This window comes from Idiotropiscis lumnitzeri, chromosome 13 (assembly GCF_059441095.1).
Source record: "Idiotropiscis lumnitzeri isolate Australia: NSW breed Sydney's pygmy pipehorse chromosome 13, RoL_Ilum_1.0, whole genome shotgun sequence".
Taxonomy (NCBI): domain Eukaryota; kingdom Metazoa; phylum Chordata; class Actinopteri; order Syngnathiformes; family Syngnathidae; genus Idiotropiscis; species Idiotropiscis lumnitzeri.
Genome location: NC_142403.1, coordinates 20,888,995 through 20,912,828, shown reverse-complemented (window position 1 = coordinate 20,912,828; position 23,834 = coordinate 20,888,995). Strand labels below are relative to the sequence as shown.

The following is a 23,834-nucleotide window of genomic DNA, read 5'->3' as shown; positions in this document are numbered from 1 at the left end:
CCTGCCGGCGGCTCAGCTCGGAGCTTTCGTCTCCGCTTATCGGCTCCACTTTGTCGAACTCAACAGCACATTTCAATAACGTTCTGAGTTTCCGAACGGAACCTCGTTCAAAAGTTGACCGTCGTCATTTAGAAGAAAGCCGAGAAAAACGCTGCGATGATGTTCAGCCAATCAGCTCAAGGGAAAAAGCCACTCGTGCTCTCATTGGTCCATCTCGGGGCCCGAGAACCAACCATTCGCCTTACGTGTCTGTGGGCGTGTCCAAAGTCTCTGAGTTCATTCATATCTTCAATATGGATTCATTTTTTTTAAAATTTGGAATTGTTCTGCAAAAAATGTTGATGGCTCTACGATGTGTGGCAGTTGAGAAAGGACGAGAGAGATCGCATCGAATCCACATGCGCTCCATCACAAGCTTTTTAACTCCTACAGAGGCAAAGTTTGTACGTTGTTGTTTGTAGAAATTTAAAATTGACGCTTGAAGGCTTTTTAGTTGTATGTTGGTGGTTTAAGGGATTTGCTGTTGAATTAACAGCTAATTTGAGTCTTTGACTTGTATTATCTTGTAAAGCATACGTGGCTGATGGGTTGATTTTCTCTTTATTTTTAGTTTCAATCTGAGATTTCCTATTAAAAGTGAAAAACAACCAGAGAACGTCTTGCTTCATCATTTAAGAGTTTAGCTTGCTTTCTCGCTTGGACTACGCTCACACACTCTTTGCGAGGACGGCACAGAAACAACTGAGTCGATTTTTCATTTCTGAAAACGTGAAGAGCTGCTCCATACGTACAAATGGATAAATAGTCAGACTTTACTTTGAACGAGAGTCACATCTCAGGACCCTAAACCGCTCTGAAATGTGTTATAAAATGAGACAACAGGTTGATTAAAAATGTTACTGATCATACTATATACCCTGCTCGTGTAAATGTTTAAGTATTTTCTAGTAATACGGTTTTTCCTATTCATGATTTCATTTTTTCACTCAAGGTGCCTCGGCTGAGCCGTAGCGCCCTCTAGTGACCAGACCCCGCTAATGCATGTCATGTGCTGGCTTTGAAATGAAATGCTGTCTGCCGGATTCGCGATTCGATCTGGAGCCAAGTGTCCGTGTGTGGCTCGAGAACACAAACATCGATGAGCTTTTGTAAAAGCAGCGGCGTATAAAAATTAATTTGATCGTTCTGTGAAATTGTAGCGGGCGGGGTGGTCTGTTTGTGTTTGGCCATGTGCCATGGAAACGCTAAAAAAGATTCTGGACAAGATGAGACTGATGGCCGCCATTCAGGTGTGGTCATCATCATCATCAGAAGATTTCACAAGTTCACAAGTCCCACAATGCAGATGTTTACATCGCCGCTGACGGCAAGTCAGAACGCCATCAAGCATCGCCATCGTCCCGTTCGCTGCCTTCGGAGGGGGACGACCTGTCAAGCTTTGGCGGGTTAGCGAGCGCGAGGCGACGCCTCGCAGATGAAGGCTTGCTGAGTGTCGGCGTTGCAGCTGCCGGACGACCATCGAGACGAGCTCTGCGCCAGCAAGCATGGCGGCGTCGTCCAAAATGGCGCCCTCGCAGACGACGACGGCGGCACTGCCGACGGCGTTTCTGGAAGGCCTGACACAGACGGACGACAAAGACACACTCCTTCACTTCGTGGGTGGGTTACCGCACGTTTATTTGCGTACATGTACACTTTTGCAGTTAGTATATTTTTGTGTGGCCGTAGATAGTCACGGACTCCGCGAAGTACACGATTCGCCCACAGAGATTGCCCCCAAAAAATCAAGCGTTGCACATGAAATGTATCTAAAATGATCTCGAGGAGCGTTGTCACAAAATCAATATCATTCGGCGTTTTATTAACGAGGGAAACAAGCTCGTTTCAAACCCATTTTGGAAACCCGAACCCCAGTTTGTGAAACTCTAATCTAAAACCCTAATACTGTGGCAGTTTTGTTAAAAACCCAACTTTGAAACCTGAAATCACACAATTTGATGGTATTTGTTGCATTTTGCAACGGACAGAACAAAAGACAAATAAAAAAAAAAAGTTGAACTTTGTCTTATGTTGTAAAAAAAACTAAAGGTAAATCACGATATATTTTTTTTAATTTCCGCCATTGTTGCCTAGTTTCAAAGAGCTTGATATCATCTGGTCGATTAGTCTGCTGGGCTCTAAATCCTCAAGAGCAAAAAGAGTCTCGGTTAATAAAAAAAACCTTGCTTGCTTGATGCCCTACTTTGAAGGCCTTTGTTTTTATTTCTTTTTTTTTTTTACCTTGGCGCGTTGCCACCATCTCAGACGGACCGATCCAAAATGGTTTCTTGCCACCAAATCTCCAGAGCCAGCCCAGATGCCGTCTGGACCGGATACTCGGCAGGCTGCTGTTGGACCTGTCAATTGTTCACACAACTTCTCAGCATTCGCTCGCTGGCTGGAGCTTCTCATATCTTCGATTATCTTCTAAACTCACAGGAAGGAGCAGGAGCGCTCGGCACTCGCCCAGCTGCTGACGGACGAGCTGGCCAGGTAACAGCGCCCCCCGTGGCCCGTCCAGCCATCTTCACAGTGGCCTCTCAGTGACCTCCCCATCTGAACAACACAAACGGGGACATTTTCTTGAAAAAAAAAAAAAAAAGCACATTTTCTGTGAAAGGCTGTGACCGCTCATCATTTATCAAGAAAAAAAAAAAAAAGTGTCATTTTGGAATAGCGACAAGCGACTAAAAGTTAAGGTGAGAAGGCAGCGATATTAAAAGTAGCTTGGGCGGCGTACTTTGCGCTGGCGCGACTGCGCCTCCTTCTTCCTGGTTTCTGGAAAATCCATCTGGGGCTCGTTTCCCAGGTGGCGCTCCTTGGTGGCGCTACGGGCCTGTGGTACCATGACCTCCTCCTCCAACCGCAGAGAAGTCAAACTGTGGAACTGAAGGCGGATGGTCAGGTTCTGGTTCTGAATCTTCTCCCAATTCTGATTCTGGTTGGGATTGTTTTTCTGTTCCAGTTCTGACTTTTGTCTTGATTCTGGTTCTGCTTATTGTTTGTGTTCTGGTGTGTATTGTTCATTTCTGAATCCCTTTTTGATTTTGACTTGTGTTCTGTTCTGCTTCTGATTCATGTTTTCAATTCTGGTTTGGGGTCTGAGTTTTGTTTTGATTCGGATTCTTGTTCTGTTGTGATTCTGAATCATTTTTTTGTATCTGATTATTGTTTTGATTCTGGTTCTCACTTTGATTCATGTCCTAGTTCCGACTCTTATTCCGGTTCTGATTACTGTGTCGGATTCTGTTTGTGGGTTTGCTTCTTGTTTTGATCTCGTTCCGATCCTCTTCTGGTTCTGGTACGTGTTTTTATTCTAGTTCTGATTCTTTCTCCATTCTGGTTTTTCTTTTGGCACTGGTTCACATTTCGATTCTAACCTGGTTGTGGTTGTTCTCGTTCCTTGTTCAGCTTCTCGTTCGGTCTTACCGTCCAGACTTTCTGGTCCGGCTTTGCTCCTGCTGACAGCACCTGCGCACATGGAAAATGTTTGATTGAATCATTCAGTCATTCCCTCCACGTGGAGTGGTTCCCAATGCAGCTCTACCTACCTTGAGTCCAGCAATAGCAGCATTCCTGGCGACTTTGTCATGTGTGTGTCCAGGTTGCGCTTGATCTTGCGGTTCTCCCCGATGGTCGTCGTCCGCGAAGGGTCGGCGGTTCGGGACGTCGCCTCGGGGAGGGTGTGTGCTCTCCCACACGAGCTCCGCCTCTACATCCAGGATGATGTCGTCCTTTGTCGGATGGGGTGTGGCAACCGCTGCAGGGGGTGTGGCAACTGGAGGAGGGGGAGGGGCCTTGCCAACTTCCTCCATGCTCAGGCCGCAACGTCCTGATGGGTGAGAACGGAGACATGACGGCAGGAATAGGAACATGATGATCCTCACGAGATGCAAAACGTTCCGATGGGCCGTCCTAGCGGGACCACGTTCGACCTCAACCGAAGACGGACCGCAGCATGCTGATGTTGATCGTGAGGGCAAAGGTGGATGCGATATTCGCGATACCCCGAAATGTTTTCCTGTTCCCAGTGGAACAAGGGAAGAAGTTCATTCACTTTTTGGCGTTTCCTGTCAACATGATCCTGTTCGTGTGTACCAGGAACATTTGATCGTCACTGAAAAGAAAACTCGCTGCTTTACATTTTCCTGCCAACGTCAACGTGACAGCAAAACATTCGCCACGTCAACGTTGGAGGAACACGTTGACGACGTCCAATTCAAACGCGACGTCACCTCCTCTGGCGTCGACGATCTCCACCGTGGCCAAGGTGGTCGGTCCCAAGATGGCGTTCTTCGGGTTCTTCAGCGTGAGCGTGAAGTTCTCGTCATTCTCCTCCAGGCCGTCGTCTTCCAAGTAGATGCTCCAAGTTTTCTTGTCAACTCCTGCAAGGAAAGCAGCGGGCACCGCTGGCTTACCGACGGATCGCCAGCGATTCCCACGGGCCACGAACCACTTCCAAATCAGTCACATGTGCTGGTCTTGCCTGGATCAAACTGTATCAGTGCGGCTGTGCTGTGTGTGAAGTCTCGACCCACTTTGGCGGTCCCGTCCCGGACCTGCGAGGAGACCTCAAACCATAAATCCTTTTCATTTTTGGGGGTTTTTGGCTGGTGGTGCGCCTCGTACCTGGATGGCAACGTAGGCGGGATCTGCGCTCTTCCCGCGCCGGAGGATTTGGACCTGAAGCGTTTCCGCCGTCTCACAGGCCCGGAAGCAGCTGGCCGACAGCTCGATTCGGGACCAGGACAGATGCAACCTGCGGCCGACACGTGACTTCCGTTACTCGAGTCTCGTGGCGCGGAAGCATGCTAGTCGCTCAACTAGTTTTCGACTTTTACTATTCCAGATCAAAAAACGAGGAGTTTTTGTCCCGTCGTTTGTTTTCTGCTCTTGTTCAAGTTGCCTTCAGCGTGATGATGATTTTTTCGACTCTGCCGTAAGAGCAAGCCAAAGCGTTCCGGAAGGTCACGTGACGTGGAGAGGTTCATCTTATTTCCACTTTTGCGACGGTTAAAATTGCAGCGAGCGTAGCGATTAGCATATCAACCGGACGAAGCGGTTCAGTACGTTTGCGGCTCGGCGGCGTTCCCTGCCGGGTCGCTGATTTGGAACAGGAAGCCGTCTTCCGTCACGTCCACGTCGGCGGGCACCACGAAGACCAGCGAGCGACGCTCCAAGTCTCGCTGTGTGAAGCGGCCTTGGATGTAAGCGCCTGGAAGTCCGCACGGCGGAAGAAAGGACGTTGCAAGAAAGAAGTCAGTCATACTAAAAATATTACAATCATGTTTTTGTTTTTTATGGTCCAAAACCATTTTCCAAATAATTAATAAGCAATGGTTTGGGTCATAAAATTGGGCGTAGGTTCAACAAAACGTTGTTCACTGCCTTGGAATAATTAAAAAAAAAAAAACCATCAGGCGCAAAATAGCCCAAATAAGCGGGCGCTTTATGGAAACGCAACTAATGACAAATTCGCTGTTGTCATGTGACTAGTAGCAAAGGTGGCGGCAATCTTACCGGTGTGGATATTCTCCAGGTGGCCGAAGCGTGGCGGCGTGACGACCGCAAACTGGAGCTGATCGGGTGGACTGTGAGCGTCGCTGGCCCGAAGATGCTTGGACGTGATCGGCAACGCCCAGCGACCGTCTGTCAGCCGGATCACTTCGCTGGGGCGCCCCAACGTTTGCAGGATTGGAGGCGACCGGTCCACATGCTCCACCTCGGCGCACGAACAGCAAGTAAGTCGCATGATGTCGTCTCCACTAACTCAATGCGGAAATTTGTGGCGCCTCACAAAATATTCTGGCGTTCAACCCAAATGACAAATTTTGCTTTGACTTACAAGCAAAAATGAGAGTCAAGTCAACTCAACTCACTTGACAACGAGCAGCAATTGCTCAAAAAGAGACTTTTATCCGCCTCTCGCCACCTAAACTTTACGTTTCGTTGATGTTTAAAACCAAACCAAATAAATATGTCCAGCCATTGTATTGAAACACCCACATCAGATCCGCTAGCATAATGCTAACATGCAATGGAACCTCCATATGCACATGAGCTAACAATTAGCATCAATGCGGTGTTGTTTTTAACCTTTCGGCATTGTTAACCCGAACGTTGCTTGAACAAATCTAGACGGGCCGCAGGCAAACATTCTTTATCATCCGTAAAGAACAACGAAGCTGCGAGGAGTTGTGACGCTCCGTCTGCTTTTCATTTACTGCCACCCGGTGGCCGAGGCAGAGCAGCACAATGAATGACGTGAGGAGAACTTGTCAATTATGTTCACGCTGGAATGTTTTGAAGAATGAAAGCGTTTCGAGTCCGAATTTGTTTCTTCAAAAAGGGCCGTCGTGACGTGGGGAGCTTTCAGTTCAGGGTTTAAGATTCAAGTCGTCATTTTTAGCTGACTCAAGTGCAAGTGAAGCGATCGGAGCTCACGTGAATGCGAAAGACGGCCGGCTCGGTCCGCAGCCGCCCGTATCTCAAGTAGCCCCGGTTCCGGCCGTCCCCGGGCAGGAAGTCGAAGCTGTCGTTGAGCTGCCGGCCGCCCGGGTCGTGGCGGTAAGCCAGGTGGCGCGCGTCCACGTCGGCCTGGGTGAAGCAAGAAGGTGTGGGCGGGCCGGACGCGGAGCCGAGCGGGACGCCCCGCAGCAGCAGGCGTCCGTCTCGGGGCGGCCGGGTCACCGTGAAGGTGAGCTCGGCGGCGGAAGCGTGAGCGTCGCTGAGCCGCAGGTGCTCGGCGGCGATGTGCGCCGTGCCCCCGTCGTGCACGTGCACGCCCGCGTTGACCTCCAACGTCGGCGGGATGCGATCCACCGCCTGGATGGACACGTGCACGCTGCCGGCCTGCGACCGCTCCCCGTTGCTCACCACGAAACTGACACACAAAAACGAGAAGTTGGCAGGCCCAAAAAGATCAACAAAGGCAAAAACTTCCACCCAGCCTGCCCAGTTCCGGTTCTCGAGGGCCGCTACGCAACCCGATTTCCATTCGTCACTTCCCTGCGACACACCTGATTCAAACAATCAGCAAGTTGTGAAGAATCTCAAAAAGCATCTTGATCATTTTCATGAGGCGTGTTGCAGGAGAGTCGCTTTGAAAACATGCGGGACTGCGGCCCTTCAGGACCGAGTTTGGGCACCCTTGGCCTACACACACACACACACACACACACACACACACACACACACACACACACACACACACACACACCCAAAGACCTCCACACACCTACAGACACTTGAATTAAGACATTTGCTGCACACACACGACACACACGTGCAAATGCACACGCACACATTCCAAAACATACACAACTCCATGCACACAACGCGTGCTGCCGACACAATCTGGATTTCCACCTTGGAGCCAATCAGCTGACAAAGTGCCGCAAGTCTCGCTGTCCTGAGCCAGCACACACACACGGACGCAACATCTGTCTGTGGTGTCGGCCATGTTTGGCAAGTGTGGCGAGGCGGCGTTTGGCTTGCGTGCCAACCGTCTTGTTGTTGTTGTCGCTAATGGTGACCATTCATCATCCGTTGTCACGGCAACACGTGCGCCCGTTCTTCTTGGCTGAGCGGCGTTTGCCGCCAAATGCCCAGCCGGTTGGCAAGCCGTCTTTGGCGTCTTGCTGACAAATGTGGCAAGCCGACAGTTTCCGCTCTCCCAAATAATTTTGACATTATTGTACTTTGGACTTATTTTATTCTATTTAGTGTTTTCCTATTTTCTCTTTGATTTTTAAATCAGTTCAATTTACATTGACGTACTTGATACCACATTGCATCTCTCTTTCACTTTTATTTATTTTTTTATGGTTACTTGCATTTATTATACTGGACAGTTACATCCATTTCTTTCGATGCGTTTACAACTCATTAATATAATTTTGCTTGTATTCATTTGAAAAAGAATTTTTGCAAGATTCATTTTTAAAAGTAAAACAAAAACAATCAAATGAACGTGTAAAGACGCAAACGAATTTTTTTAAAGCACAACAACTGGATGTTGTTGCACGTGTGCCTCTAAGGGGCGTGGCCTAGGTCGCGACAACAGAAGGCGTCCCTTCTCTTACTGACCCGAAGGTGTCGTCGTGTCGCGGTTGTCCGTTGTCGTGCGTGTAGCAAACACGCTGCGCCGCCACGTCCATCTGCGTGAAGGTGGCGAGCGGCACGCCGGGCCGCGTGACGGCGTGCAGTAGGCCGTGGCGCGGCGCCACCGTCACCGTGTAGACCAGCTGGTCCGGGCGACCGCCTCCGTCCCGCGCCCGCAGGACGTCGGTGTTCAGGACCACGCGCTCGCCCGCCGCCACGCGCACGCCGCCCGTCCACACGGAGATGTCGCCTGAGGAAGCGCTCAAGAAAATTGAAATTCATGCGAAATCAAACGCAAAACGCTCGGAAGCACAAAAAAGAAAGTGAATGAAACCAGGCAGAAAACGTCCCAGCAAGCGTGTCAAATCCGCGAGAAAAAAAAAAAGGAGGCATGTGACGCCAAAGCGTGTGAATGACATCACGGGAACGTTGCGCTCTTGCATGTCCACATGTGACTTGTCAATAATTGAGCTCCTCGCTTCCTATAACCCCGCCCCCGGGCTGGGCGCCAGAAGGGTCCAGGTGGTCCCGAGGCGTTGTCGGGGTCTCGGGCGGCGGCCGTGTTCACCCGACTGGCAAAGCGTCCGCCTTGGCGCCACCCACCGTCAATAATAGATAAGATGGCGCCAACGTGTTTGGCACACTTGGCCGGCCCGCTGTTGAGTGTGAGCGTCTCCGAAGCAAAACGAGGACGCCCACCAGAGGCCGACCAGCGGCAGGAAAAAAAATAGAAAAGGAGGCGGCAACCAAGGAGACAAAAAAAGCAAACCAGGAAGCATGTTGACAAAGCGAGGAACCGGGAAGCAACGAAGGAATTAGGAAGCAAACACAAAAGCAAGTGACGCAAACGAGGACGGGGAGAAAAGGAGGCCTCGAGAAGCAAACCAGCGACAAAGTGAATTCATCTTCTTCCATTGACGACTAAAGACGTCAAAGATCTGGGCTGTTAATGTTTCCAGCTAACCCCGCCCCTTCCTGTTTGTGAGCGACTTCTGACCTTTGTGGGCGGTGATGATGGTGATGGAAAAGGTGTGGGCGGAGCTTTGGTGTTGCAGGTCACTGAGGCTGAAGCGGAAGCTGTCATGACCTTTGACCTTTGCCTCAGCCCGCTCGCCGGCAGCGTAGATGAGCCGGTTCTCGTCCACGTCATCTTGAGTGAAGTTCTGACCCGCCGCCAGCTCCGTCAGGCCCATCTCGCTCTGAAAAGCCGAACCACCGCGACAACGCTCGTCACGTCACCGACGTTACTGCAGCGACGTACGCCGCGGCGTGAACGAGGAAGCGCCAAATGAAAATAAAAGCGAAGCCGACGGCAACGTTTGCAAAGGAAACGAGGAAGCGGGAAATGAAAAAGGAAACAAAGTGCCAAGGAAGGAAGCTCGTCACGTGACCTTCAGCTGCAGTTTTCCGAAGCGGGGCGTCGCGTGCAGCACAAAGAAAAGTTTCTGGGGCGGCGTGTCGGCGTCCTCGGCCTGGAGGACCGCGGCGGAGAGCGGCCGACGCAGGCCAGGCTCCGCCTCCGCGCCGACGTTCCTGAAAGAGGAAAAACATTGCTCATTTGGCCGGCGTCGTGAACTCGCAGAAAGTTTTGGAATGGCAAAGCCAAACAAGCGCTTACGTGATCGGAAAAGTTTGGCGAGTGCATCGGGAACGGCGAGGGAACCGAGGACGCATCAGAACCTAAAGAATCGTGTTTTGGTATGCGAAGCAAACAAAGCGATGACGACAAAGTAAATGAGGAGGAAAGTCCGACAAAGAAGAAAACGAGGAACCGTGTGACGCAAGCAAGGAAAAAAAAAAAGAATAATTTTCGGCTGCCAATCACACCTTTGCTACGATTTCATTTGCGATGGAAACAATTTGATGCGTTTCCTTTGCATGTCTGCTTGAGTTGAAACGTGCTGAACTCTGCTAAAGAAAGACGAACGAACGTTGACACCAGCGGTGCCCGAAGGTGGCACGTTCGACTGAACACAAAAGAAATAACGACGACAGATTCTGCCCACACTCCTTAGGTTGGAAAAAAAAAAAAATAGAGGACACAAAGTGACTAATTTTGGACTGCAGAAAATTGAGAATTCTTCGACCCGTCCGTCCTCCTCGTGAGATAAAACTCAAAGTGTCTTTGTCTCTCCTATTTGATGAGAAAAACAAAAGAGGACACGACAGAAATGACAAAGAACGTGAAGGAAACGAGGAAGTCAAGTGAGGACACGTGAAGGAAACGAGGTAGGATGTCAAATTGAGGGAGCAAGAAAGCAAACGAGGATGCAAATTTGGAAGCAAAAAGAAGACAAATGGGAGCGAAACGAGGAGGAGCAGCTGGACTGACGGAGAACAAACGTCACAATTGTTTGTGTGACAGCAGGTTCCTCCCGAGGGCGCGTGCTGGTGTCGGGGGCGGGGACGCGAGGGGGGGGGGGGTTACACGACAAAGCGTCTGTCTGCGTCTTCACTCGGAAGTAAAATGCACGCAGGAAGGCGAGCCGCTGCCGTCGTCCTGCAGGAGGCGACGGCGGGCATCTGCCAAGTGCGCGCGTTCCTTCGCGTTTGTTCCGCCTGCTCGCTCCGCCGCGGCAATGCCGGCACCCTGGTCCGGAGGGGTTCCGAACGGGGGGGGGGGCAACGGAAACCAGTGAAGGGTGCAAATTCCCAATCACTCATTCAAATGAAAACATTGTTGGAGTGGTCGCTCACTCAAGCAGAGCGACTCGCCACATGTTACCCCCCCCCCCCCTCGCGACGGCCACTTCCTGCCAGCTCGCCACGAACGACGCTCTTCCACATGGCGGCACCGGGACGTCTCACCCGGGGCCAAAAACAAGTTTGAAACATTCCACATGCTCGCCCCCCCTGTGACGCGACCGCGGCATGCGAGGAAACAAGTGAGGAATAAAGTAAAGCGAATGAGGACGCATCGAACGAAAAAAGCCAGCGACTCATTTTAGTGGAAGTCAAGTCAAGACGCTTGGATGGCACCTCCCCAAGTCTGCCGTTCGCATATTCTGTTGGTGGCCAGCGGTGCGAACGTCACGTGACCAAAGCCAGGAAACTGGTGAGCCCCAGTTCACTTTGACATCGATTTCAGTGGACACCAGGGGGCGGTGCTGCGTAAAATGTCAACTGACTTGGACGGCGAGAAAAAAAATTAGTCTTCTTGGTTGTTATTCGCCTGACACCAAGTTCCTCACAAGAGCGTCTTCGGACTCTCATTGTTGCCAAAACGTTTTGGCGTGAGGAAGCATGTCAATGTTTCCTTTGGGAAGACGTTTCCAAATATCTGCCCCCCCCCCCCCCCCATGAGCTGGTCTCCCATATTTGCATGTGCGGCGAGCGTACTTGAGGAGCCGGGGCGGGTGGTCGTCAACGGGCAGCACGCTGACGGCAGCGGTGGCGCTGAGCGAATGGACGCCATCTGTCAGTCTCAGAGTCAGCCGGTCCGCCGGCGTCTCCGAGTCGTCGTGCGCGTACCACAAGCGCAAGCCTCCACACGAAACATTTTGGATTAGAAATACGCTGACAAAAAGTACAAAATCCAATTATTTTTTTAACATGAAAAGCCAAATCGACACATGTGATTTGTGCTTGTGGCTGGGAGGGGCGGGGCTAACCTTGGCGCAGCTGCCGCAGGGTGAAGGACGTGACGCCGACAAGCGAAGAAGCGCTCGATTCTTCTTCGGGACGGGAGGCGCTCGCCTTCAAGCTGCCGTGCGCCGGCGCCCCCGCCAGGCTGAAGGTCAAGTCGTCCGGGGGGGCGTCCAGGTCAAAGGCGTCCAGGAGGGACGGGGTCAACTCCCGCATGCCCCCCTCCTTCACCTGAACGCAACATTGCTCTTAATGTGCGTGCGCGCGTCACCGCGTCCGTCATGACGTACGGTAAAGTTGGCGAGGTGCAGCGACGGCTTCTCGTCATTGGTGGGATGGATGATGATGTAGACGGGGGCGGAGGCGGAGTGATGCAGGCCATCGCTCACACTGAGTAGCAATTGGTCCACCGTTGGCTCCGCCCCTTTGTGCTCCGATTGGACGTAGTTGATGAAGCCTGACGTCAATTCGTCCAACTTGAATGACTCTGACGAGACATGAACACGATTTTCAAAAAGGCCTCCCCGTCTTCAAACGACGTCGCAAATCCGTTTTGGAATTGTCATTCAATTGAATTATTTAAAAAAAAAAAATAAACTCGTGAAACCGGCCGGGACAAAAGTGAAAAGACACGCGAACGCACACACGCGTGCACGTGCAGACCTATGGGCGTTCCTGCGTTGCTCTTCTCGTGGCCCGGCGTCGGTTGAACGTTTTCCAGGAAGCCGTGCAGAGGTTTGGCGTCCAGATGAAAGGTCAGCTGGTCGGGGGGGCTGTCGGGGTCCGAGGCCCCGAGGACGCCGCCGCACAGGCAAGCCCGTGAACCCTCATCCACCGCCAACATGGACGCTCCTGTGGCGCACGCACACACACGCATAAACGAGGAGACGTTCAAGCTCCCTTTTTGGCTCCGATTCCGACAAGGACAATCGTTCTCCGCAACTGCGTGTGTGTGAACGACTTTCTACAAGTGTGTTCGTGTGTGCCAGGAAGCCTTCCCAGAATGCACAGCATGCTTGGCACGAAGAGGTGTCGGTGTTCACGATCGATGCTGACGAGCGACAAACTCACCCAGGAGGACGCTGGGAACTTTGTTGTTGACAGGAAGTAGCGTGACATTGAGGTCGTACACGGGAAGTGTACCGTGCAGCGGGACGGGCGGGGCGTCGCCATGGCAACAGCCATCCATCCCGCCTGCGTCGCCGTCGGAGATGATGAGCGTGACGGTATCGGAGGCGGGAGCGGGGCCGATCTCGCCACCTAAACGCAACACGTTGACGGTCAAGACTGCGGCCCAATTTCGTGTTTGGCGGCGTTAGCGAAACTGAGCGTGACAGTTTAGTTCACGTGTTAGCTTGATCTTTATGGCGTGCGTTAGCTTAGCATCATTAGCTCAAGCGATGATGTCGCTGCCTCACCCGTGTGCACGTAGAAGACGTGACCCTGCAGGAGGTCCTCCTGCGAGAACTTGTCCACCGGAAGTCCCGCCCTGTGCAGCTCCCCCCTGGAGGGCTGCCGTGCCAGCATGTAGCTTAGCTTGGCGTCCTCGCTGTCGCGGTCGGTGGCCACCAGGTAGTCGGCCGTCACCTGGACACGACCGCCCTCGGGGCAGCGTAGCTCGCCACGCAGGCCGACGCCCAGCTGCGGGGGCTCGTCGTTCACGGGCACCACCTGAGGGGGGCGCAAAAGTCCATCTGGCACATGAGTTGGAATTTGGCAAATTGACTTTGAATTTACAAGTTTGAATTCTCATTTCATGACCTGCGGAGTCACGTTGGATGGATTGGATTTTTTTATTTTTTTGGAATGCCACACAGAATTTTGGAGAGGTTGATTTTGTTTTTTTTGGTAAATTTAGAAAAAAATTACATTAATATTTAAAAAAAAAAAAAAAAAAAATTCCAACTCAGACCGTGTGACGCACTTGTCTTCGAGCTACTTACATGAACGAGCAGGTCCAGCGGGACGGCATTGACGCCGTCCGTCACTCGCAGGCCGACATCGTCCTCGGTGCTCTCTGAGTCGTCGTGGACGTATCTGCGACACAGGCGGTGCCAATAAAATAAAGTCCAGGAAGTGATGGGGGGGGCGTCGCAAGGTGTCACCTGACAGTGAGTGCTCTGAGATCAGCGAGCGTGAAAGCGTCTCCGATTTGCAGGCTCTGCCCTCGCAGCTCCAGACGTCCACGGCGCGGCGGGCGCTCCAGCGCCACCTTGAGGTCCGGCTCACGCGTGTCGCGGTCGCGCACGAGCACGTGCTCGTCCGTCACGAACGCCGTCCCGCCTTCGTCCACGCTCAACACATTGCCGAACGCCTGAGCACACAGCCGCGCACACGGCGGTCAACAACGCGGCACGAGCGATGGAGGCGAATGCCGCCGTGACGTCATTGCGACCTCGGGTGACCGGTCATCGACGGGCGTGACGGTGATGTTGAAGACGAGGTCAGCGACGGCACCGCCGCGGCGGTCGCTGACGGAGAAGACGAAGCGGACGGCGAGCGGGTCGGGTCCGATGTCCTCCAGGGGGGGCATGTACGCCACCTTCAGGTGGTCCACGGCGTGCTGCTCCGAGCCACAACGCAAGGTCAGCAAAATCGCCCGCCGTCGCTCGTCACGTGCTCGCCCGCCTACCTGCGTGAAGGACTTGAGCGCCGGAGCCGTCGGGTCCCGCCTCAGGGCAGCGGCGCCGTCCACGAAGAAAAGACGCCCGGCGTCCATCAAACTGCATGCACGCGAAAAACATTGCGTCAGCTGAAAGGTCACGTGCGCGAGCACACAAAAGGTCGTGCGCCAAGCGCGCTCACGCTAACTTCCGCTATCGAAGTTAGCGTGAGCGCGTTAACCGGGATGCAAAACCAGATCTGTGACGCCGCATTTGAGATTCTGAGTTGCAATTTCAATTCCAAGTTTGAATTCAAAGTTCTCAATTTTTCAAAGCTTGAACCTCTTTGAATTTTAAATGTGAATTTCTGTTTATTTCTGTGTTTTATTTTTGGAATTTAAATTCTGAGTTCATTTGCGCCGTTGATGATTTCCTAACCCAGGATGTCGGGGGCTGTAGCAGGGCCGTGTGACGCTGTAGGTGAGGTCAGCGTGCGGGTATTCGGTGTGCGTGAAGTGCAGGTGCATGCGGGTGATGAACGCCACTTCGGTCTCTTTCAGCGTCAGGTGACGCACGCGTCCGGCAGATTCCACCGGAAGCTCGTCCTCCACCGGGAACACCACCACCGACACCGTCTGCACAACGCACAAACCATTGCAATCGGCAGTAACGAAAGACGTCGACGGCGGACTCACGTAAGCGTGCGACAGGTTGGGCGGGGTGTGGGCGTCGGCCAGCGTCACGTCGAACGTGTCCTCGAAAATCTCGTCGCCGGAGTGTTGGTAGAAGATGAGACCCTGAGTCAACTCCCGCTGGAGGAAGGACACGACCGGACGGCCTGGAAACGCCGACACGCACATACGTGAGCCAAAAACGCAAACGCAGGCGCAGGCGCAAAGGCGGACTCCCACTCACCGGGGTCGCGGGGGTCGGCCCTGGAGACGAGGCGGCCGGCCCTCGGTGGGACGTCCACCCGGAATCGGATGTGGGCGTCGGCGGAGTCCAGGTCGGAGGCCAAGAGGGCGGCGGGGCGGAGCCTGAGGGCGCCGCCCTCGCGTACCTCCAGCGCCACGTTGTTGACCAGGAAGGGCGGCGTGTCGTCGCGGGGCAGGATGTTGATGGGGAACTTGTGGCGCAGGCTGTGGAGCCCGTCGCTGATGCGGAACACCACGCGGTCGCGTGTGCTCTCGCTGTCCGAGTGCTCGTACGCCACCCGGCCCTCGCGCAGGTCACGCACGCCAAATGCAAACGCCTTTGCGCCTGAGCAGACCGACGGGACATCGTCATGACATCGTCGGGTAACGGGGTTAGCGGCATGTCATCGTGACGTCCTCGTGGAATTAAAAAGACATTTTTGTGATGAGCATGAATGAAAACCACATGACTTGCAATAAATTTCCGATTCGCAGAGCATGATTGCGCTTTTTGGTTTCGGTTTGCCTGCTGGGCAGCTCAAAGGCGCCACAGACTGGCGCGTTCTGACCCATCACAACACCAAAAAAATAAAAAGAAAAAAGAACGTGGGCATGTGGCGAGTTGCCGGCTGGCCTCCCTGGCGCCGCGGCACACTAACACGCTACCATGTTGTCGGCGACGCCCACAATTTGGCACTTTGATTCAATTAGCGAGCGCGGAAGCGCCGAGACGCTTTTGGCACCTCTGCCGCCGCCGCGTGGCGTCGTCCCAGCGGCCGCCCGCATGCCAGGACAGAAGGCCCGGGTCACGTGACAGATTGAGAGACGAGCGGTCGCCATCCGCTCACTCATTAGCGACGTCACCGAGGGGACACGGGCGGCGGGTCCGCGCGACGGACGCGCCGCTAATTGGGCCCGAAGGTGGCGTCGGGCACCCGAGCGCGGGCGGGAGCGGCACGCCGCCATTTGGCTGAAGGCGACGGCGACGACGTGGGACGCCGTGACGCCGTGCGCGCCCACGCTTACTTTTACCGACGGCTCCCCCGAAACGTCATGTTTTTAGTTTTCATTTGTTAGAAAATAATTAATTGGAATTTGGAATTGCAAAAATGTTGAAAAACTTTATTTGCAATCTACTTCATGACATCAGAGCCGTCAATATTTAAGTTTCTCGCAAAATGATGACGCCGTCATGATGTCATCATTGCCCAACAATTTTGTCTTTGAACTTGTAGATGCACGCACGCACACACTTGAAAGCGTGCGGGTGTGCAGGAAGTGTTGTTAATTGGTCCCGAAGGTGTGATTGGGCCAGACGCCCGAGCGTCACGGGCGGGACACGAAGATCGGCCGGCGTCCAACTGGCCGAAGGCGTTGGACGCCGGACGAGGGCTGCGTCGCACGCCTTCGCCCTCGGGGACGCCAAACTTCCTGACGGCAACGAAGACAAGGAGGACAAAGCTGAAAGAGTTGACGGGCAAATAAAGTTTGGGAAAAATCCACACATGACGAAGATGAAGATGCCTGCAAGCTACTCGCATGTCGCTAGCCGTGCGTGTCAAATGACATACGTCCAACAATCTGCCGGGCCCCACCGCCCATTTTCCGCCTGGTTAAGGCACCAGAAACACGCACACACGCTGTCGTCATGGCGACCCTTCTTACCTCTCACGACGAGGCGCCCGTGCATGGGCCCGTCCACGGCCACCAGGAAAACGTCGTCGATGTTGTCCCGGTCCACGATCTGCAGCTCCGCCCACGTGATGGCTCGCGATTGACCCTCCAACAGATCCAGACCTGAGCGGATGCCAAAACGCCTCGCGTGAGTGGGCGGCCATCCAGGATGGTCCGGCTCGGGCCTTGCCCGTCGCTGGTGTACCCATGTTCCAGGAGACACGAGGTGCGTTGGTCTCCGCCGCCCTGATGGACACGTGGACCACAATGGGTGGACTGGTCGCGTACGAAGCGTCAACGGCCCGGAACTCCATCTGGCACAAAGAGCAAAAAGCATCGTCTTCTGATGTGCCTGCGAGAAAAACACTCAATCGAAAAATCGCAATCCGAACTTGTGCAAAGCTAGCGCTCGCGCTAGCAGGCTAGCATGCGCGATTTCTATTTGATCAGCAAATGTTGAGTGAAAAGTGCATTTTCTTTGAAGTTCAGTGAAGTGCGCTGAGGTTCAGGCCTGCTGAGGCCCAAAGTCGGAATTTTGCATCCATTTTATCATCAGCCGATCCCAGCTGTTTTCGGGCAGTTGGCGAGGAAGCCGGCAGCACCCAGGACGGGTTTTGCCAGCCAACGGCAGGGCACACAAAGACGAATCACCACTTGCGCTTAAAATCATATTTTGGGACGATTTAGTGCAACCGATCAATTTTTGGAATGTGGGAGGAAACCGGAGCACCCATAGAAAAGCCACACAAGCACGGGGAGAACATGCAAAGTCCACACAGGAAGGCCGGAGCCAGATTCGAAAACCACGACATCTGTGGGGCGAAATATCTCCACTCACATTTTGGCTTTGGTTAGCCATGACTAGCATGTCCGCTAGCTTCGATTCAGGTAAATGTGTTTGCGTCAGCGGCTAGCTTCAGAAGCTAACACTGACACTGTCACAAATATGAAAAGGCAAAACGCCAGCGCTGGAGCGGGCCGGTGTTCAAGAGGCCCAAAGCAGAACACACTCGTACCTGAAAGTTGTCGCGGGCAGGCCGGCTGCTGTTGGGCGGCTGGTACGCCACCTTCAGGCGGTGAAGGTCGGACCAGGTGAAGGAGCCCACGGGCTTGGTGTGCTCGTCCAGGTGGGTGATGTAGCCCCGGGGGGGCGGGACAGTCACGTTGAACACCAGCCCGTCTTTGGCGCTCTCGGGGTCTTCGGCATCCAGCGTGGCGGTGGTGATCGGCGTCAGGACGAACTGGTCCACTTCCAGGATGAAGGACGCCATGAAGGCGGCCCGCGGCGGCTGGTTGGGCGTCGCTCCGATGATCCGGACTGGCAGCCATAGGGACTCCGTCTTGACCGGGAGAAATCGCATTCACTTGTTATCACGTCAACAGTCACACACCAGGAAGAAGACTTTGAAGCGCTTGCAACAGCAAAGTGTCACTTCCTGACACCTCCTGACTGCCAACAAACGTGCCACAAAGTCAACACTTCACTTGGATCGCACGTAATGAGCTCGTATTTATGCATTTGCTCAGTCGAAAAGATGCCAAAGTAGGAAAGTAGTCATTGCGATTTTTGGAACGACACGCCAACGTCCAGTCTTTGATGGCCCTGTGACCTAACCTCCAGCAGAGCCCTGGTCTCCTGCTCCCTCAGCTCCACGCTGATGGCGATGTAATCGAGGTCGGGCGAGGGCGGGCTGAGGTGTCGGTACTTGAGACCGGAACTTAGGAAGTCCTGGCAGCTCGTCTTGAGGAACGCCACTTCTTTGGTGCCGGACTCGCAGGCTCGGTTGCTCGGACAGAGCGCCGCCGCCGCGTCGCGACCTGGATGACAGCCAAACGGCCGGCGAGGAACAACGCATATCGAAATGTTAAGTTTTCGTTGCTTTGCATGCGGGTCCATCAGGAAAACTGCAAAAGATTCGGCGCCATCAACAAAACCTGCGGCTCAATGAAAAGTTTTAGAAGAAGTCACTGACATTTCACATCCCTTCATCAAGTTTTCACCAAATGTTGATTATTATGAGAAAAAAAATATTTCTGAGAATGGAGAGATCCAAAAATGCGGCCGCACCTTTCCTCTGGAGGGCGTCGTCATCCCGCACCAGCTGACCGGCCGTCAGAACTCCGGCGGCAGCGACCAATCGCACGGTGCACGCTGCGCCGTCACGGCCTTTGATGTTGACGACCGAGCGGTTGATGGAGTTGGACAGCGCGTAGAAGTTCGGAACCACCAGAGGGGTCGGCCCCAAGTCCACCAGGCGGGCCGACGGCTCCACCACGCGTACCTGCAACACCAGCGACTCCACTCGCGTCTCCGTAGAAGCCAACCTGCAAAACATTTGTCACGTCTCGCAAGCTTCTTTCGAACTTTGCAGAACTCCACAAAGTCACCTTGCCCAACTCCTCATTCATTTCTTTTCTCCTCTTTCCCTTCGAATGAACTCGTTTGTCAGTTTTGTCACGTGGAGTTCCGGACCCATAAACGAGAGATTACGTCCTGACCTGTAGACCCGCAGCAGGACTTGGTCGCTGTCCAGCAGAGGACTTCCATCGTGCTGGTACGCGACTTCCTCGGGAAGGAAGTCGCAGTCGAACACCTGCCGGAAGGCGAGAAGGCAAGCGGCTGCAGATTACGGAACGCTTGAAGAAGATGATAAAGACGCCGAGCAGTCCCCACCTGCGGCGTGATCCGGCCCACCCGCTGCGTCATTGGCTGGTTGAGGACCACCTCCACCTTGCAGGGGGCGTCGGCCTCCTTCCGGATCTGCAGCTGCTCCCTGGCCAGGAAGGCCGAGCGCCCCCGGGCCACTTCCATGCCCGCATTCACCTCCACGCCGGCGACCGCTCCCGCCAGCAGCAGCAGCGGGAGGAGCGGGCTCACGGCGGCCATCTTGGAGCCGCCGCCGTTTTCAGTCAAGAAGGAAGTTTTGCTTGCTTGCTTGGAAGGCTTCCTGTCACACATCCAGTTGAGTCCACTCATCACCTTAAAAACACGTCAATACGATGGCCAATAGTGATTTCTTTTTAAATGCCAGCATGAGCTTGACATCCGTTCCTGTGAATTGGTTCAAGTTTGGAGATATTTTTTATTTTTTAATGAATCGATAATGAATGTACATGGACGGTTGACGAACCGTCCTTGCCATGTACCCGATTGTCGTTTCTGCGCTTTGACGTCACGTTTTTGCCGCTAATATGGGCTCAATTTTTGCTGGATTTTCACATCAAACATGTTTTGCATAACGGAGGCTCGCCGCCATAACAATGGCCGCCAGTCACGATTTCGCATCAAAAATGAAAGGCAACAAAAAACGGCTGCAAGATGACACGGCGCCAAAACAACAAGACCCCGCCCAAAAAAAAGGTGACAGAAATAATAAGACGAGAGCCCATCAAGCTGCGTCCGTTTCAACTCAACGAATTATTCATGAGTCGAATCAACTGGTGAATTATTAATGAGCTGTTGATGGCGATGTCATCACAGGAAGCGCTTTGTCGCTTCGCCGACCCCAAAAAACCAAACTTTCTGCCCTCGCTTGATGCCTTCACGCAGGCACGGCTCCAGGAATTTGTCTCTCGCTCAAAGTTTGTCATTTGTGAATATTTTTGACAACAAAGCTCAAATTTCAAGCGGCAATGCAGCGAGCGACTCTCTGGGGGGTCACGAAGGGGTCAGCGTGGAGATGGTCCGTCCCTTATCGTATTTTGAGCCTGATCACGACGTTGTCACTTCACTTCTTAGGAGTTTGTCCATTCACATAACTTTGTAGACGTCGCTCAACTTCTTTGTCAATCACTTCTCATAACTTCACACTTTTTTTGTCCCTTCTCATAACTTTTGTTTGTCAGTTGTCATCACGTTTCCTGTCGCTTCACACTGCTTTGTTTGTCCTTTCGCACGTTCGCAAAAAGTCCCGAGAATGCGCAGATGTTTTTTTTGTTATGTGGGGGGCCGGGGGAGGGGGGGGGGCTTGTCTGTCGAAGTCGACGTTTGCGCGCCAGCATGTGGACAATCGCTTTGCGCGGGGACGGCGGGCCAAGTCACGTGACGCCACCCCGGAAGTGGCATCGCACGGCAACGCTTACCTGCTGCGGCTGCCGGTGGCAAATCGACGTCGTCCAGATCGGGAAATTCGGCAACGCCAAGCCAGACGCTCGTCCTTCAGCTTGTCAGTCCCGCAGCAGACAGGAAGTGAGAGCTCAACATTTCAACTTTTACAGGCTACATACAAGCCCCCAACCCCCACACACACACGCACACACACACAGGCGCTCCCGCCTCTGCTCGACCCCCGTAATCCCCCCCCCCGTCTCGTCTCTCTGCACATTCCCTGTTTGTCAATCTGATTGTCCCACGGTGGGAAATATGCTGGCTCACCTGCGGAATGTGGCCACTTGGGATACACACACACGCGCACACACACACTTTTATGCTTTATAGACGCAATACATTACAAGTTGCAAGATTTTGATCCAATTTTTTTATTTTGTTTTGTTCAGTTCTAATATTATTCTGTATTTTGGCTTCGGATGCGCTGCAATTCCACATTTGACCACAAGGTTTCGCTTGAGCCGTGTCAATTTGAAAGAAGAAGAAAAGCCAAAGTCCTCTTCTATTCTGATTTTAATGACGGTTGGTTCTTTTTATGGTGCACATTTTTCGACAGTATTATTGGTGAAGACTATATTCTGAGAGATTTGATCAAATAATCATTTTGAATTTGTGTAAATGTTTTGGTGTCGTTCAAAGTGTGTTTAAAGACCAAGTGCTGTAAATGCTCTGACAACATGCTAAGGAAGTCATTCTTTTGTCATTGATTCCTCTTTTTTCCAATCTGGCTTTCATATTAGCCAAAATGATGATGATGACGTCCAAACAAACGCTAACATGCGAACGCAACTTTCATCGCAGTTGTTTGGAAAAAGAAGGAAAGTTGTTTGGTCCAAGTCTCTTTTCAGACATGCTAATGTGCTAACATGCTAACTTCAATTTGATCTGGATCCGTGGACATTTTGGGCCGTTTGTAATAATGTTTTCCGCTCAGCACGCTGGAATGATTGGAAAGAGCAAAATGTTGATCCTCTTTGCGCTGTCAAGAAGACGCCGAGGTCAATGTCGTCTTTGGTTTGGCGTTAAAGGAAGCGCAGACGCGCTCACTCGGGCTCTTCCTCCAGTGTAGCGTGCGCGCACGGCACTGTGATGTCTTGTGACTGTTGGCCTTCGCGTGGTGACCGCGCCGCTTGGCGCCGCGCCCGCCTTGGCGCCGCGCCCGCTCGGATCGCCGCCGGCGCCCATCAGCCTGGAATTCATTCTCCGGCGTCGCTGACCCGCAACGGACGCGACGCGACAGAAGGAACGCAAAGCGAGCTGCACTTGGGAAGCTTTTTCGGAGCGGCTTCATCCCAGGTAAACACCCTACCCGGAACGACCCCCACGTTGGCAGCGCCATCAGAGCTGCTGACCTCGCGGCGCCCCGTCAGCGGCGTGATGCCTCGCTTCTAACGAGCGCACCGGGAAGAAAAAGTTTGTCCGTTTGCTGCGTTCAGTCGCACCTGCGTTAAGGTCTCAAGTCATCTTTGGGTTTTCTAAACAAGATGAGGGTTTTAGGCCAGGATTTGTGTTTCAAGTGAATGTCGTCTGCAAAAAGACAAAGTCGCGTGATTGACAGGTGTGCGTCATGGTGATGATGTCACCGGTGTCGACCTTGCTTGTCACATCCAATCAGCTGCCTGACGTCAACGACGCATCACACACAAGCGCCGTTAGCTTCGCCGTTAGCATGACAGCTAACATGGGGGGGGGGGTATCACCTCCATCATGGGGGTCCTTGAGGGCCCGGTGGTGCGGAGCTCATCCTCAAATTATGCTAATGAGGCATCGAATTGATGCAAAACAAGCCCGACCGTTTGCTAATGTTTGTCCAGTCGTGAAAGGCCGAGACTCCCTGCGAGAAATACCAGAAGGAGGCGGGCAAAAAGGGGGGGGAGTCTGGGTAACAAGACGCACGCGTGCGAGCGGGCGGGGCGTCTCCCGCAGCTTTGCGCATTATCATATTTCCACGTCATTACTTCTTTTTCCACTTGAAATGAGGAAGCAGCTCGACGGTGCATTCGCCGCCCGAGGGACAATTAACGAGGCGCTCGGATGCACGCACGCGCGCTCCCTAAATGCGCGTCCGCTGACGGTACGAGCACACATTCCAGTTTTAAGAACACAATTAGCGCGTCTATACACGACGATGATGGTGAGGTTACACGACGACGTGACACACAACATGACTACACACAGGTACACTTTACATGACGACGACGCAACGGTCATCAGGTCAAGAGAAACACCCAAAAAGTATTTGTGTTGACGCTGTTGTTGCCGCGGTGACGGCCACGCTGACATGAGCGCGCTCCGCGTCCGTCCGTCCGTCCCGAGGCTCCCGATGATGAAGGGCGGAGGCGAGCGAAGCGTCGCCCGGACGGCCGACGCACTCGGTGAGGCGGCGGTGGGCCGTAGCCGGCGATTAGCGGCCGCCGGCGAGAAGCACGCTGGCGCGGCGACAACGGCAGCTTCCTGTCCGATGGCGTCAGGTTGATTTGCTGACGGGCGCAATTTGTGTCCGCTTCCTGTTTGGCCGCCAGCAACCCCGAGTGGAAAAACGCACACAAGATGTTTGTGTGCACGTGTGTGTGCACGTGTGTCTAGATGCGTTCTTGCATTTGCGTGATCGTGTACGTGTGTGTATTTGTGTTTGAGTGCACGCTTTTTGCGTGTGTGTGTGTTGTATTTTTTGAAAGTGTAATTGGACAGCATCCATGTGCTCTTTGTGTGTCTTTTTGTCACTTGACTTGTGCGTGTCAAAATCAAACGTTAATGAAATCAAATAAAAACTAAAATGAACTGAAACGACATTTTCCGTTTAGAAAA

At 53.1% G+C, this 23,834-nt stretch overlaps 1 protein-coding gene and 1 long non-coding RNA gene across 3 annotated transcripts in view; one reads left to right on the top strand and one right to left on the bottom strand.

Moving 5' to 3' along the window:
- Window positions 1–583: 583 nt before the first annotated feature.
- On the bottom strand, window positions 584–21,193 carry frem1b (Fras1 related extracellular matrix 1b). 2 transcript variants are annotated; one of them, XM_088312302.1, is made up of 36 exons: window positions 21,002–21,193; window positions 19,593–19,898; window positions 19,418–19,512; window positions 18,987–19,243; window positions 18,534–18,736; window positions 17,935–18,258; window positions 17,124–17,232; window positions 16,910–17,041; window positions 15,246–15,590; window positions 15,026–15,168; window positions 14,769–14,965; window positions 14,360–14,450; window positions 14,123–14,290; window positions 13,833–14,041; window positions 13,671–13,764; window positions 13,146–13,398; window positions 12,799–12,987; window positions 12,391–12,579; window positions 12,018–12,214; window positions 11,754–11,958; window positions 11,482–11,626; window positions 9,534–9,675; window positions 9,140–9,341; window positions 8,128–8,392; window positions 6,484–6,922; window positions 5,560–5,761; window positions 5,110–5,254; window positions 4,669–4,798; window positions 4,526–4,598; window positions 4,275–4,424; window positions 3,591–3,871; window positions 3,469–3,510; window positions 2,780–2,926; window positions 2,477–2,595; window positions 2,281–2,396; window positions 584–1,616 (listed from the first exon to the last, which is right to left on the bottom strand). In XM_088312302.1, exons 2-36 carry the CDS (start codon window positions 19,893–19,895, stop codon window positions 1,447–1,449), a joined length of 6,471 nt encoding a protein of 2,156 aa, XP_088168428.1. In that variant the 5' UTR covers window positions 19,896–19,898; window positions 21,002–21,193; the 3' UTR covers window positions 584–1,446. The 2 variants fall into 2 exon arrangements, with proteins under 2 accessions (XP_088168428.1, XP_088168429.1); XM_088312303.1 differs by having other exon boundaries at window positions 19,593–19,866.
- The window catches only part of LOC148325054 (uncharacterized), a 32,106-nt gene continuing 9,317 nt past the window's right edge, over window positions 1,046–23,834 (top strand). The window contains exons 1-2 of the long non-coding RNA XR_015846258.1: window positions 1,046–1,659; window positions 5,579–5,780. This is a non-coding gene — a long non-coding RNA (uncharacterized LOC148325054). The remainder of the gene's footprint in view (window positions 1,660–5,578; window positions 5,781–23,834) is intronic.

Excerpts from the sequence above, each read along its gene's own strand:
- frem1b (XM_088312302.1), bottom strand. The coding sequence starts at position 19,895 with ATGAGTGGACTCAACTGGATGTGTGACAGGAAGCCTTCCAAGCAAGCA. Across the intron at positions 15,591-16,909 it reads CGGGCGCCTCGTCGTGAGAG|GCGCAAAGGCGTTTGCATTT; the intron begins GTAAGAAGGGTC and ends CGGTCTGCTCAG. Across the intron at positions 9,342-9,533 it reads TCGGAAAACTGCAGCTGAAG|AGCGAGATGGGCCTGACGGA; the intron begins GTCACGTGACGA and ends TCGGCTTTTCAG.